This window comes from Perna viridis, chromosome 7, assembly GCF_037379345.1.
Source record: "Perna viridis isolate PV_CMFRI_1.1 ecotype Kerala chromosome 7, ASM3737934v1, whole genome shotgun sequence".
NCBI classification, from domain to species: Eukaryota; Metazoa; Mollusca; class Bivalvia; order Mytilida; family Mytilidae; genus Perna; species Perna viridis.
Genome location: NC_142451.1, coordinates 44,004,003 through 44,020,729, shown reverse-complemented (window position 1 = coordinate 44,020,729; position 16,727 = coordinate 44,004,003). Strand labels below are relative to the sequence as shown.

The window sequence follows — 16,727 nt, the reverse complement described above, 5'->3', positions numbered from 1 at the left end:
CTTAAAGTAACAAAAATGATATTTCAGACGTTGTTGGATGCTGCAAGGAATAGGGAATTAAAGGCTTTCTTTTTGTGGTACATCGACATATTTTCGTACGTCAACATCCACATTCGAATGGTACCTTCTCATAGTGCACATGAAGAGCTAGAGAAACACTGTCAAAGACTAGAATCGTTTAGTAAAGTTATTTTGGGGATTTTATCGCAAATACCTTGATTATGATATACAATGTAGCTTGCCTAAGAGTTAACTTCGCAAACATCCGGTTATCATGCCCCTTGAAATTGCATTGGTAGAAATAAGATGAGAGAAATTTATTTTTGAAAATCATTAATATGAAATTATCATTTGTGTGTTTGAAGATGACAGTAGTTAAATTAGATATGCATAGACATGTACTAGTTAGCTTTCGATTCGATATGATATTATTTATTTATCATGGCTTAAAGCATCTTCTACGGGCCTTCATTAATACCCCTTCGATTCTCCATCTTACCAGGCATGTTTTAATCACAGAGATGGCGTCTTAGAAGCAATAATAGAGTAAAGTGTAGAAATGTTCCAACCACAGCAAGCTACTTATATTAACCCAAATGAACATTGCTATTTTAGAGTTGTAGAGGGCTTCAAGGATCAAATTGTTATATCCCTATGTCTAGGGCAGAAGGATCAGCTTTTGGTTGAACCAACTGCAGAGGACACCAAAGAAAAATGCTTTATTTGACTAACAAGAACTTAAATTATCCAATTAAAAAAAAATATGAATTCAGTGAATTACCACCTCTGTGTAATTTTCTAGTTAAAGGCTCCAAGACCAGGTTTGCCATCCTTGTGTCCGATGCAGATATCAGGTAACCAAATTTGAAAGAGCACCAAATATGGTCTATGGCTCCCGGAAAACAATTTGTTTACATATAACATCACACGGTAATACACATTTTACTGAGTTATTTTACAGTTTTTTTTAAAGGTGCAGGATTATATTTTGCTTAATTTTAAGGGGCTGCAAATATTAGTCAGTATTGATGAGAAGATCTAGATTTTCAGTGTACTTTGGACAGTTGAGCTGATTGATGACTTGTACACATTTTTCTGGTGCCTGACAATTAAGTATATGAAATATTTCTATTTTTCAAGAGGCCAATGAAAATTATCGGCATATGCTTCGTTGACTTGTATATGGTCTTGACTCTTGTTACAAAAAATAAATTATTTTAAAAATGTCATAAACTACGGAAAAACCATGTCGTGCATCGGAAATGGACTCTTATTTTACAAATCGATGTCATTGCTATTTTTAGAATGTTAACGTGTAGAAAATGTAAAGATCAGTTGACATGTATGACAGGTCAGCCTTTTTGCATATTGCATAGATATACACGTCCTATCCGACTTCGCCTCAGTGATCCAGTCGATACGGTTACGTAGAGAAGATCTATAACTTATAAGTTGGTATTTTTTTATGACATTCATCAAAACAAAAGTAGAAGGCATGATAATATATATATATGACCAACGGTCTTCTATTTTCAGCGGCTATACGTTTTATTACCCTTTTCAAACTCTAGGGGCAGCCCCTTCTTTAGTAACTCTAATTGGAGTTACTTTTATTTAAGGTTCCAGAGAAACGCTACCATTGGTCACCCCCCCCCAAAAAAAAAAAAAAAAAAAACCAAAACAAAACAAAACAAAACAAAAAAACTTTCCGTTCTTATATCATTTACTGTCTTTTACTTTAGAACCTTTTAGTAGAATGTCCCAGTGAGGAAAAATTTAAAAGCTGTAATTCTGAATTGGACGTGGGTGCCGGAAATAGTTTTTAAAGATTTTCTTGTCTGCTTCAAAACACACACATGGAAATCAAGTTTATAATTTGGTGGACCTGATGCTTTAAATTTTGCCATGAAAATTTAATATAAATTCTCCACCTATATCCTTATAAGCTACCAATCAATGTATGTTTTTCAAATGTTTAGGACCTACAAATTGTATCAAGAAATATCATATGGTAATGATATGTTTTTTTCAGAAGACTCCATATACAAAGATTAGGCCAAAAAAAAATATATATCCTAGATCCTCATCCACTCCTGACAAAATCTTTTCACATGCCTGAAAATTTAATTTTGATTTTTTTTTACCAATTTAGGTCAATTTCTTTCAAATTGACAGCATTTTTCACTTAAATTGATAAAAAATTAAAAATAAAATTTGCCTGCCAGCCCATCCCTAGTTTTTCAGAATGTTGGATGAGAATCTAGGAGATTTGTTTATGGCCTGATATGGGTTTCAATGGTTTTTTGAAAGTATATACATTATGTTCATGTGATTTTATATGGAAGGAGTGTCAGCGACATGCTATATGTGTAGTATGTAAGACCAGAACTACAGGCTAAAAAATATTCTAACAGAAGTGAAGAAATTTGTCATCAAGAAGTAGACAATTTGGCAAGTGCAGAGGCACTGTTTTGTCTGTAATATGACATTGAGTTTTGTCCATCATACCCATACCCTCAAATTATATTAAGCACAAAAACATTAATTTCAATTTTGGATCTTGTAGGTTTCCATATGTTTTTTCTTGTGTATATACAATGAACCCTATTTGGACTTGGTTCAGTTTAGGAATTCTAGTCATCATGGCACTGGTTTAAAATGGCACTTGGTCAAAATGGCACCTGGTTAAAATGGCAATTGGTCAAAATGGCACCTGTATATAGTTAAAATGGCACTCATCATAAAGGTATGTTTAATCATTTAATAATATGAAAATAAATCCTCTGATCTATTTAGTATTCTTCTTGGTATTTTTGGAGGTTATTTATTTTGGATAGATATAAAATTAAAGTCTTTTTGCAAGACATATCTTGCATTAATTGTGATAAAAAATGTTTTATAATTTCAACTGAATAAAAATTTCATTTTTCCCTTTCATTTACAATATTTTGTTCACATATTTTATTATTTTCATTGAATTATTTTTATAAAAATGGGAAAATATATAACACAATAAAAATACTTTGTGAAATTAAATGAAATACAAAAAAAAAAAAAAATAAAATGTGAAATTTATCACAAATAAAAACTAGATTAAAATACAGAAGTAAATATCACATTTATTACTTTGTAAATAATCTTATAAAACTTATAAATTTTACAAAAGTGATGCAGATATCAGGACATATCAAGATGGTAATTGAAGTAGTGAAATAATCTAATTAAAAAATTATAATAATGCCTGTATCACCTATGAAATAAGGCTAAAAACCACTAATTCCACTTCCCATAGGCTTCTATGCTAATTTCACAATAATCAATGGCTTCTCTGGACTTTACCTTAACTTTAACCTGCAGAGGACTATATATCAGCATGATTCTACATATGTCAGCTCACAATCCTCAGAATGGCATGTGGGGTTAGCAGACTTGCAGTGCAGTACTGGTCACCGGAAGTGAAGTGTCTATAAATAGCATGGGAAATCCCAGTGTTTTCACAAGATAGGGGTATATTTAGAAATCATTATGGACATTAGGCTTCACATCACAAGAAGCAAAATGCACCTATAAAATGTACAGAAATGTTTTTCCTTTCAGAAACTGTTTAAATTTTTTTAATGAGATGAGAACTTTTTTCACAGCACTATGAGGAACAGGGGTAATTTCTGTGTAGGACTATTTTTGCGTACGTTCCAAATGCTCACTGGTTGAATTGGTGGTCTGTAACCATAAACAAAGCCTTAACCTATAGGTAATTAGCAAAGCCATAAACTTAATGAATTTGCAATCAAAACTTGAATGATATTTCCTTTTCTTAATGAAATTAGCTCTTCAATATAAATGATAAATAAAATAAATAATAAAAAATTATTGGTAATATTTATGACTAATTACGTGTGTGTGTGTGTGTGTGTGTCGGTGTGTGAATCAACATTGGTATGTTTAATGAAAATAAACATTAATTCTGTCATTGGTTGTGTCTATATGGCAATTCTAATTTATTCTAAGCTACACTCCAGTTGATTGTGTTCATTGCTTATTGTGCTTATTCTATATGTACAGCATTTCAACAATAAGCAATGTTGTGATCAGTCATTTTTTCATTTTTCCGTATTTCAAATGATCTTGTAGTCCAAGTAATTAGACAGAACTGACACTTAAAATTTCTGATTATTTTATTATACATGTATCATATAATAACAGAATAAGAACTAGAAAAAATAATAGAGACATTTTAAACAGCACTAGGTATGCTTATAAAGCCATCTTTTACAACTTTCACATTCAAGGTCTTCTTGCCTTTGACGGACTGTCTCTGAACAGTGAATTCAGCTGTTGTCTGACATTGTTGAAGTAATACCAAACTCTCATCACTCTTCCTTTTATGCTTTTTGCTAAGCTTATGTTGCTTTAGTTTCTTTTACTCAACAAATGAATCAGCTTGCTTACTACAGGTACATTCTTTTAATCTTGGATTTTCTTATCTACACATCATCTAATTTGTAGTATTAATGTACTTGAAATACAACAAATTAAACCTTTGATCAATCTAACCACTCTCTCAAGTAAAGCCTTTGATTAGTCTGATCACTTTAACAAATTAAATTTTGATTAAAATGATTAAGCATAATCATCATACAATCACATTACAGCAGGGACATCAATTAATTAAAAAATATTTTACAAACAATAAAAGTTTTATTCACTCATTGTCTGAGTGTACTTATACTTACCCTCTATGGGATAAATTCTATGATATATATGTTGAACTGAGCCACTATGACATTGAAAATTTTTATTGTGTGCTTCTAGGAAAGAAAACAGAATTACTTCTTGATGACACCAATGCTGAACACTTATTCTCGTATGTTATACAGACAGACAATTAAATCTGCAGCCCCTTACAGTAGAGCTCTATAGCAAATCGAACATCTATAGACATTTGACACTGCATCCTTTAGTCTGTATATAGGTTAGTCTTTCCATTTCAATTATTCTTTATTTACTCTTGTATGTATACTTCTGTTATTTCATATCAAATCTCTGTAAAGAGGAAATAAAGGAATGAATGAATGAAAGTGCCATTTTAATCAAGTGCTATTTTAACCAAGTGCCATTTTAACTATTTACATAGGTGCCATTTTAACCAGGTGCCATGTTAACCAGCACCAAATTTAGCCAGCGGTTTACTCTGTCCAGGTACAAAACACGTTTAAATTGATATATATTGCGACACTAGTGTCTGTTATAGACAGGTGTTAGGATTATTGATATAATGCAACACTAATGTCTTATAGACAAGTGTTAGGGTTATTGATATAATGCGACACTAGTGTCTGTTAAAGACAGGTTTTAGGTTTGTTGATGTAATGTGACACAAGTGTCTGTTATAGAGAGGTTTTGGGATTATTCAGTATTTGATTTAGACAGGTTTAGTGTCTGTTATAGACAGGTGTTAGGATTATTGATATAATGCAACACTAGTGTCTGTTATAGACAGGTGTTAGTTTTATTGATATAATGCAATACTAGTGTCTGTTATAGACAGGTGTTAGGATTATTGATATAATGCAACACTAGAGTCTGTTATAGACAGGTATTAGGTTTATTAATATAGTGCAACACAAGTGTCTGTTATAGACAGGTGTTAGTTTTATTGATATAATGCGACACTAGTGTCTGTTATAGACAGGTGTTGGGTTTATTGATATAATGCCATACTATTGACTGTTATAGACAGGTTTTGGAATATCCAGGGTTTGATTTAGACAGGTTTAGTGTCTGTTATAGACAGGTGTTAGGATTGTTGATATAATGCAACACTAATGTCTGTTATAGACAAGTGTTAGGATTATTGATATAATATAACACTAGTGTCTGTTATAAACAGATTTTAGGATTATTCAGGGTTTGATTTAGACAGGTTTAGTGTCTGTTATAGACAGATGTTAGGTTTACTTATATAATGTGACACTAGTGTCTGTTATAAACAGGTGTTAGGATTATTGATATAATGCGACCCTAGTGTCTGTTACAGACAGGTTTTAGGATTATTCAGGGTTTGATTTAGACAGGTTTAGTGTCGGTTATAGACAGATGTTAGGTTTACTTATATAATGTGACACTAGTGTCTGTTATAAACAGGTGTTAGGATTATTGATATAATGCGACCCTAGTGTCTGTTACAGACAGGTTTTAGGATTATTCAGGGTTTGATTTAAACAGGTTTAGTGTCTGTTATAGACAGGTGTTAGGAGGTTTATTCGGGGTTTGATTTAGACAGTTAAGTGTCTGTTATAGACAGGATTTGGGATTATTCAGGATTTGATTTAGACAGGTTTGATTGTGTATTTATTTTTAGTTTCATGTCTAATTTTTGTTTGTACTTTTTTTCAGTTATAAGTGGCATGGGGAATGTATTTAAGGTACTTGATAGATTAAAGAAGTCAAATGATGAAAAAGTCTTGAAAATATCTGAGAGGGACAGTTTTTCTCTTCAAACTGATGATCGTGAAGAAGTTCAAGAGCTGGTCATTGTAGATTTAAATATTGAAGTTATTCCCAGAGAATTATGTTGCTTCACTAATGTAACTAAACTAGACCTATCTAAGAATGCGCTGGAGTACATAGATTCTTCTATTACAAGGTTAACTCACTTGAGAATTTTGAATCTCTCGCACAATAAGCTAAGTGAATATCCAAACTATATGTGTAACTTTCAAGAACTTTCCAGTTTAGATCTAAGTTGCAATCTTTTAGTGCGCTTACAAGTTGAGCTGTTGAATCTTATTAACTTAAAAACTCTAAAAACAGAAGGAAATCCCACTATGATTTCTCCACCACAAGATGTTTGTGTGAGAGGAAAAGAGGCAATTTTTGCAGAATTACAGAAAAGAGAATTCAGAAGGCAACAGAATGTTTGGAAGAACTGGAAGCCTTACTACAGAAGAGATAACGGAATCAACAGAACATTGGTAGAAATTTGTATCAACGTCATCCTTGATTGTGATGTTAACTATGCCATTATGGACAGTGTGCCGCCGATTGTTAAGAACTATATAAGGTCAGCTGAGCAGTATGATAAACCACCGCTCAACTTGTTAAAATGTAGAGAATGTTTGGGATATTTCTCTGATGAAGCTTTGTTTGACATTCACATATGTAAAAGTGGCAGAAGCATTAGTAACCCCATTGTGGTATCAAAATGATGAAAAGTTGTGGAAATTATTTTCAGGAGGATCAAAATTGCCTGGAATAAAAATATGATACATTTTAGCTCATCTTGTGCAAAGAACAATGTGAGCTATTGCCATTGCTTGGCTTCTATCCTTGTCATCTGTCATTATTGTTAACATTTTTTCAAAAGTCTTCTCCCCTGACATTATGGGACCTATTAGAACCAAACTTTATATAAATGTACCTTAAGGTAGTCTGTCTAGAATTTTAGTGGGAATTTTTAATCTATTGATGAAATGGTTGCTGTTACTTAAAATAAAATATATAGGGGTCAAACAGCAGTTTCCCTCGTGTATCTCCAAAACTTTAAGGATCAGCCAAATTCTGACACGGTAAAGGTGTTCAGCATGATTAGATCAATCTCAGTGGTCAAATTTTCATGAAAAATCTGTGAACCCAGAGTTTGAGTTTTTGCAATGTTTGGCAACTGGACAGTTGGCAAGTTTAATTTTTCATCAGAAAATTCATTCACTTGTTGATGATATTTTATGATACATCACCACTTCACAAGTGTTACGGTCGACATCAATGAACTTGTTGAAGATTATGGTATGGCAATTTCCACCATGAGATCTTATATATAAAAGCTAAATACATACATTAGACTTGTTCATTTAATGTTGTAGTTTCCTTCTTTCATCTTATTGAAACTTCAACCAAATTATTATTATGAGCAACTTGGGAGGTGCTTTTATAAAGCAGAGAGGTCTTACTCTACCAGTATACCCTCTTTCAGGTTTTTGTTGCTCATTATTATTTAGTTTCTGTGTCTATTCTTTTAGTTTGAATTGTGTTATTGTTTTTGTTTTCTTGGTGTAGTCCCCAGATCATGATTATCCTGTTCCTCTTTCTAATTATGTTCTCCCATTCAAGGAGTTAGACGTAAGGAAAGGGATATAACTCTTGAAATCATTATGTTTGTATCACATTCAATTTTACCAAAGTCTATCAAGCTTTCATTTGAAACAGAATGAAATCTGTCCAAATTACTTTGATGCTTTCATGTGATTGATGTAAAATGGTGAATACAAACGTTGCAATGATTTATAATTGTTGTGTTCCTTACTCTAGGTCTACCAGGGTAGGAAATTCATTCAAAATCTAGCCAGTCCTGAATACAATTTTTCAATATATTTACTATATGGCTATATAGATTTTTGCTATAATCAGCCAGCCTTGGTAAAAAATAGCCAGTCTCGGGCTGGTGGGCAGGCTACTATTTCTAACTCTGGGCCTACCTCCTTAATTCAACCAAATGAAGTATGTATATTAATGTATTGTCAACCATCATACCTCTAAATCCATCACTGACAAAACGCACATTTGGTGTTGTTTTATTTGAATTGTTTACATGTTGTTAATACTAGTATTTTTGTGTATGTTTCTGTAATGTAAATTATCAAATTTTTGCCATGCACAACTAAATATAAATTTTTACAAAATTATGTTCTGTACACATGTAATAACTCATAGCATAATTATTTTCATAAAAAGTTTGATATTATATTGCCAATCATATTTTGTTCTTACACACCATACATGTGATAAAGTGGTTCCTTCAAAACTGAAGATTTGTATACCAATTGGACCCTGTGTCTTTTCAAGCATGATACAAATGTCGTAAAGATCAAGATCAAAAATGGCAAAAATACATGTTATTGTTCCTCATTTGCATAAGTGGAGTGGATTTCATACATAAAAAAAAACTAAATACATGAACATATGCTAGATATGTCATTTTGATTGGATGAGTGTAAAATAAAAAACAAAATATTTGACACATCAAAAACACATTTAGGTGAAGAGATTTTTAAGCTGGAGATTTGGTTTGAAAACTAGAGGTTTTTTATTGGTGTTTTTTTTTCTAGTGTAACAAGTAAATTACGTGTGAATTTCATGGAAAACCTCATACATGAAGTTTGTTACCATTAATAACTATGCTGAATATCTTCGAAATTATCTATCATGGTCTTCTTCAAGTTTTTCCAATTATATGCACCACCTTCATTGACTAAATTGTTTTATATTCTCAGGAACTGTAGCTTGACCTTGTAATTTGAAATTGAAGTTTGATATTAACTGCATACCATGAGATTAAATATTTGGGGAAATATAACAAATATTCAATAATGCTGATACCAAATTCCCAAAATCACAATTCTAAAGGAGTAGTATTTCCTATAATTATTTTGTACAAAACTTGGGAAATATACAGTACTGCTGATATTAAAAAAGATGTAAAAAAAAAAGATAGAAATTACAAGGGAGGTAACTGACATTTTGAATCTTAAAATTTGCTAACACGTGACTCTACAAAATTTAGATGTTGAATTGACAATAATTAACAAATTAATTATGCAGTAGAAATTAATCTGTAGAAAATAATTGGCTGTCCATAAAATGGTGTTCTATCTAATTGGGATTCATTTTTCTAATTGTCAATCATCATTGATAACCCGATCAGCTGATTGCTCCTGGTGATTAAACACTCCTTAACCTATTTAGACAGCAATTAACACCTTTTGTCAAATTTGTGGCTCTATAAATATTCGAAGAAATGAAATTAAAAAATGAATTTTTGGGTTGGAATATCAGGGTTTCTTGATAATTTTTAACAGTTCAGGAAGCGGTAGATTTTCTGTTCCCAAGGTAGAATTGTAGAAAGGTTCTCATTCTGGTAGAAATGACCTACAGACAGCAGGCTCACATGTAAACATTTTAAACAAAATATAAAAAAATAACACGTAATGATTTCCTGTATTTCAAAATATTTTTTGATGCTGAATAAGGAGAAGGGGTCAGTGTCTCAGTCTACAATGCAACCTTTAAAAAGGACTGACCATTTAATTTTAAAGGGGTGGGGCTAGAATCCAATTCAAAATTCCAACAAGAATAAAGTTAAGTTAACACATTTTATTGAATGCCTTCTTTCATGGACATCGAAAAAAACAAATACACTGTGGTAATTCACATTTTCAGCCAGTTGGTATCTTGTTAATATGGTACTCAGGTACTAATGGATTTAGAAATTCTTTTTAAAATAAGCAAATTGATTCACAAATAGCTGTTTATGATTTCATGTGTTTCAAAATAACTTCTGAAGCCAAACCAAGGCTTGGACAGCCCATATGATTAAAATAAACTTTAGAAAATTTCATAATGAAAGCATCCATTTGATTCTTAAGCGAATGAGAGCTTGAAATTATCATTTTCCTAGACTGGTTTTTAAATATCATGAAAGCATTTCTTAGAAGCTGATTCATCTTTGTATACCATTTGGACCCTGTATCTTTTCAAGCATGATACAAATGTCGTAAAGATCAAGATCAAAAATGGCAAAAATACATGTTATTGATCCTCATTTGCAAAAGTGGAGTGGATTTCATAGATAAACAAAAGGCTCCCAGGAGCCTGAATCACCCACCTGGTTGCATTTTGCCTTTCAAAGGCAATAAATTTTATAAGAAGTTGTCAAACAATTTTGACTCAAGAAGTCTTGGTAGGGCTTATCAAAAGGATCGTTTCAACAATCGAAAATTTCTTTTAATCTATCACTATTTTCAAAATATTGACTGAAAACTGTCATTTTTCCCCTTTCAAGTGCAATAACTCTTACAAGGAGTCAGGTCTCACTAACCACTTCCAGGTCAAATGGCCACTCCCCCAGGTAATACCAAAAACACGCTGAACCTAGAAATATGCATTGTAAGTGCATTATATATGTGTATTCTGATCAAAAGTAATTAAAATAAAGCTGAGAATGTGTATTACAAAATCATATTTGTAATTTACTACAAAAGGGTATGAATACTGATTACACGTGTAAGTAATTTGCCTCCATGCTGTCAGTTAGCACAAAAGGTAAAAATGTTGATTTTCAGTATTTATTATTCAAAGTAAATTTTGTGAAGAATTTTGACGATCATCATACCATTAGAATAATGATTTTAAAACCTTATTTTCCAAGCTTCGCAATGGTATGCAACTTTCAGGTGTCATTTGTCCTGGGAATTCACAGTGAAACATTGAAAATTACTTGTTTAACATGTAAAGTAATAGAAACTTTAGAAGTGGTTAGTGAGACCTCATCCCACAACTTTTATCCCTGAAGACTTTTGTAGTCCTAATAATAAGGATCATTTCAGCTATTGAAAGAATTTGGCTAAACCTAACGGTTTGGGAGATATATGCAAAAAACTACTGTCTGACCCCTACATTGTATGTTCTATTTTTAGTAACGGCTGCCATGTTTTTTGATGGATCAAAAGTCCCCACATCAGTCTTATGCAGGATACACCAAGGAACATTTGTACCAAGTTTGGTTCCAATTGATCAAATAATGTCAGAGGAGAAGATTTTTGAAAGAAATAACATTAAAAATAGCAAAAATCGTTGAAAAAGGACAATATCTCCAACATGACTCAACAGTTTAAAAACAAAATTTGACCATAGATAGATCTTATCATGCTGAACACTTTTATCCATGTCAGAATTTAGTTAAACCTAACAGTTTTGAAGATATATGTGAAAAACTACTGTCTGACCCCTATGTTCTATTTTAAGTAACGGCAGCCATGTTTTTCGACGAATCAAAAATCCTCACAAAAGATCTATTCAGGATACCCCAAGGAACATTCATACCAAGTTTGGTCCTAATCAATCAAGTAGTTTCAGAGGAGAAGAGTTTTGTATAATTGTTGACGACAACGGATGACGACGTCGGTGATGGACGCTAAGTGATGGCAGTAGCTCACATGGCCTGTGGCCAGGTGAGCTAAAAAAAAACTAAATACATGAACATATGCTATATATGTCATTTTGATTGGATGAGTGTAAAATAAAATACAAAATATTTGGCACATAAAAAACACATTTAGGTGAAGAGACAAAACAAATTTGTCAAAAGATGCAAAAATAAACAAGGATAACGAAACCATGTAAAAAAAAACTCGAAATACCAGTAACCAGCCAACCCTCCTCCTCATAAAACAGCAGAGTATTGGGAAAAATACAAAATACCATTATAATTAATTCATTGACCTTTTAGGAATATTTAAAGTAGTACTGCAGGACAAGAGTTAAGTTGACCTATAACAATAAAAAACAAGAAGTTGCACACACTGTTGTGCTAAGAATACCCCCACTCAACCATTTCAGTCAAAGCTGGGAAAGGGAGACACAGTACAATTCATCCTGCAGAAGCAATATACCAAATATTGAAGCATTCCCTTCAAATGAAGCTGAAAAATATGTTACGAAAATTTATGCAGTACCTAAAAAGCTACTTAATGGATAGGTAAGTAGGAAGTAGATGAAGGATGAACGAACCTGACAAGGGGAGACCAGGTACAAGTCATCTTGCATTAGAAAGCAATATACTAAATATGTCATCATTGCCTTCAGTAGAAACTGAGAAATCTGAAATTTCCATGATGCAGCACCTACAAAACTACTTAAACTACAAAGTCAATCTGTAAACAGGAAGTAGATGAGCAATGAACCTGAAAAGGGGAGGCACAGTACAAGTCATCATGAGAAAGCAATAAGTCAAATATTGAAGCATTTCCCTCATGCAGAAGCTGAGAAATATGCTATGAAAAAAGTGTAACAGACGGATGGACTGACAAGGTGAATACAATATAGCCCCACTCAAATGTGTGGGGGTATAATAATAACATGGAGTTTTGTGGCATGCATTGTTATGCTATACGTTACGTTATACTCTCACTCCTAAAACCATCCCTCAAAAGAGGTAGTTGATTTTGAACAGCATCCAAAATCATTTACAATCTATACCCACCTATATAAAGGAACATACCAAAGTTGAAATCAATCTATCAATTGGAAGTCCAGATAATTGCAAAAAAACATCTGATGACCAACAGACAGACAGACAGACAAGATGATTACAATATCTACCAATTTTTGAGTGAGCTATAACTTAGTAAATAAACTTATCTCACAGAATTTGAAATAGACTGTTTGCACTCAAAACAAGATATACAATTGTACACACAGTTTCCTGGAGCTTTACAAACCTAACATAGTAATGTACTGTTAGGAAAGTCCAACACCATCAGTTATCAATCTGTCAGCAATGGTTATTGATTCATCAAATTATGAAATATTTGCACGATTTGCTTCAGGTAGCACATTCGTGCATTATCCTTATGAACACTGTTGATACTGCTGGTGGGAGAGTACCACTTTATACATAACATTTCATGCAGACAAGACAAAAAATAATAGAACCACTGACTGACACCCCCGTTATCTCAAATCCCAAGTAATGATTTCCTGTTTGTTTCAATAAACATAATCTACAAAATGAAGCAATACTGAATGCTGCGTATTTGATTTTTAGGGGGGGGGGCAGCTTGGATCAAATTCAGTATCCTGCCTTTCTTTTTTTAAATATACAAAAAATATTAGGACAAGAATAGATCTGCCTTTTTATTTCTTCCTTATGGCATGTCCTTGCGTTTTATTCTAAATTTGATCCCACCCCCCTAAAAAAATCAAATGGTGGTTCCCTAAACTAAAATTATGCCCACCATATTGACAGGAATTATGAAGGTCACTACATATATGTACTTTGTAACAGTACTGTTCAAATACATTCAATAATATCATTTTTTCATCATATGGAATTATCAAATGTACAAAATGAGAAAACAATGTTAACAAAATTTCAATCCTTTATAAAAAGACAAACAAAAACTACATAAAAATTGGTCTAAATGGTCAATTTCTCTAAGGTACCACTAACTACCAACAAGGTTATTGCACTAAGTAATTGAGCATATTATGGTTACTTCCCCTTGTCCATAATGGTCAAGTAGGCACATTATATACAAGTTCTCTTAAAATAGAGTACTTATTTTCAATTGGAGAAAAATATTGAATGAACAAATTGTGGTACTAGTACTTGATGAATTCTGAAAGGATTTTGTTATGTTCGGAAAGCAAACATTATTTGTGGGAATTTTATCGTCATTCACACTTTTCCTATGGACACATTAATTGTAAACAAATCCTAGAACACAAAATAGTACTGGAAATATATTAAATAAAAAATATTACTGAGAAATACATATAGGGGCAACTATTTTGTTGTACCTGTGTATAATGATGTTTCGGAGCCAGCTGCTGCTTGCCCTGTGGTGTAAGGGTTTCCTTGTCGTTTATAGAAGACCCATGGGTGACCTTGAGCTCACTTTTTTTTGTCCCGGTGGGGTTCTTGTCTCTTTGACATATTCACCTTATCCATTCTCCTTATATATGTTGAATGTTTTGAACTTTTTCAAGATTAATTTTTCATCAGGGACAGATTCCTCTAGTATTTAATGCCCTTAAAAAGATAAAAGAAGTTGACAATGCTTAAAAAACAGAAATTGACAAAAACTTCACTAATTTTTGTGGAGGTACCTATAAAGTAATTTATGTAAGCAAAACATAGCAAATATTGAATAATTTTCAGTAATTTAATTGCCAATGACCATGTTTTCAAAAACATCATACAACTTTCACTGGCATAGTCAACTAGAAATGCTTAAATAACCAAAAGAAGTTGCCATGCTTAAACTGTAATTATAAAATCCGACATTTCACATCTAACATTCAAATTTCAATAACATAACAATCAAATACTATCTAACAAAGAAAAATATTAGAAAAAAAAAAAACAAATATATAAATAGACAGTACAACATAGTGTACAAATTAGACACAAGTCTCAGCTTCCATTGTCAGAGGAGAGACTTTCAGTCCTTCGGGGTGGGGGAGGTGGAGGGATTGTTTTTATTCGGAGTGAACCGTCTTTCTTTATCCCATTCTCCTTTACACCATTATTCAATGTCCGCAAACAATAGTCGGAAGCGGACTTCTGGTCTAGATTCATTCGATTTAACTGTAATTCAAGTTTATGTAATGAATCTAAAGTTGAACTTGTTTCTTTATATTTGTCCAGGAACTGCAAATCAGAAATCTGTCTGGTATCATTAACCTTATTTTGAAATGAATTAAAACTTTGATTCACTGCCAACGCAGGATCAGCCACACTTTGAACCTCGTTAATCAACAAAGGACTACTTGAGTTTACTGAATCTGATTCTTGAAAGCCTGATGCTGATGACTTCATATTATCATGAATCATGACAACATGGCTACCATTTTCATTGCCATGGGACTGGCCACTTCCTGTTGTATTTGAGTGATAATCACTGTCACATTTCATTAGAGGACAAGTCTCTTGAGAAGAGGCACTGTCTGTACTCTGTGCTGAAATTTGAGAGTCTCGATATGATTTTGAATTTCGAAATTCTGGTGGTGGATCGATTTTAGGAGTCTTATTAAGTTTTAATTGAAGTCTATTGCTTATTGCATCTTGAGGAGGTATTGGGGTAATAATCTTCATTCTCTCCTCATAAGAACATTGTAAAATAGTATTCTGATTGAAAGCATCCTCAAAACCACTAGCAAAAGGGTTACCGGTGATAGAGGCAATTCCCGAAAAATGATTTTCAGCCAGTATTCCTTCTGGGGCACTTACTGAAACCTGACCCCTCAAAATGCTTGGCCAGTAAATAGGTTCCGTAGGTCTTCCCCCATTAAATGCCAAGTTTTCAGAAGACATTTCTTTGAGACCACTATCTGGTGAATCTGTTTCATCCATTTTAGCTTTACTGTATACAACACTAGGTGAATGTGTGGAAAAAGAATTATCAAAATCAAAGTCATTGCAGTCTGGAGTATAAACAGCTCCAGACTGTGGTGTTGTAGGATCTGGATACCAGGAAACCTAAAAAAATAGAAATCATAGTCACAATTATATTGAGTAAAGGAGGCATAAGCCTGAAGTGTACTTGTAGGATTGGGATACCAAGATGTATGTGATGTAGTCTTACCATGATGGTATCAACAGGAATGAAAAATATTAGTTAAAATTCACACATTTTTTAATGAAACCTGTCTGATTTGATTTGTTAAATAACAAGAATGCTACATGTAGTCATATTTCCCCCGCCGCTGTAGAAAGAGTTAAATTACATATGTTTGACACTTGTATGAATAGCAGATTCAAAATTTATGTGCTTTCATAAGTCCATGTGGCAATTCAAGGTTAATGTATCTTAATGAATCAAATTAAGTTAGATTAAGAATTCTTCATAAAACAAAAAAAAATCTGCAAAAAAAGAATGTGAAAAATGAACAAAGTCCCATAACTCCCATAAAAATTGACGAATCAAAATAGCAGTTAAGTATAATTAACTACATATGGTGACAAGCAATCCTACAACATTTGGTCAACGTTCAGTGGTTTCTGAGGAGTTGTATCCACAAGGTGTTCTTATTGTGAATAATGTGAAAAATGAACAAAGTCCCATAACTCCCATAAAAATTGTCGAATCAAAATAGCGGATACGTGTGGTGAACTACAAATGGTGATAAACAATCCTACAAAATTTGGTCAAATTCCATTCCGTGGTTTC

General features: G+C 32.7%; 2 protein-coding genes across 15 annotated transcripts in view; one reads left to right on the top strand and one right to left on the bottom strand.

Moving 5' to 3' along the window:
- Window positions 1–1,290: 1,290 nt before the first annotated feature.
- On the top strand, window positions 1,291–8,749 carry LOC148612846 (uncharacterized). 9 transcript variants are annotated; one of them, XM_088594676.1, is made up of 5 exons: window positions 1,294–1,451; window positions 2,567–2,746; window positions 3,642–3,751; window positions 4,813–4,972; window positions 6,397–8,749. In XM_088594676.1, the coding sequence occupies exon 5, from the start codon at window positions 6,408–6,410 to the stop codon at window positions 7,206–7,208; it is 801 nt and encodes a 266-aa protein (XP_088450802.1). In that variant the 5' UTR covers window positions 1,294–1,451; window positions 2,567–2,746; window positions 3,642–3,751; window positions 4,813–4,972; window positions 6,397–6,407; the 3' UTR covers window positions 7,209–8,749. The 9 variants fall into 9 exon arrangements, with proteins under 9 accessions (XP_088450804.1, XP_088450802.1, XP_088450803.1 ...); XM_088594677.1 differs by lacking the exon at window positions 3,642–3,751 and adding an exon at window positions 3,167–3,195; XM_088594678.1 differs by lacking the exon at window positions 3,642–3,751 and having other exon boundaries at window positions 1,291–1,351.
- Window positions 8,750–10,134: 1,385 nt separating this feature from the next.
- The window catches only part of LOC148612844 (uncharacterized), a 107,934-nt gene continuing 101,341 nt past the window's right edge, over window positions 10,135–16,727 (bottom strand). For all 6 annotated transcript variants that reach the window (XM_088594668.1, XM_088594667.1, XM_088594669.1 and 3 more), the window contains one exon: window positions 10,135–16,036. In XM_088594668.1, coding sequence (XP_088450794.1) covers window positions 14,972–16,036 — 1,065 coding nt within the window. In that variant the 3' untranslated portion in view covers window positions 10,135–14,971. The remainder of the gene's footprint in view (window positions 16,037–16,727) is intronic.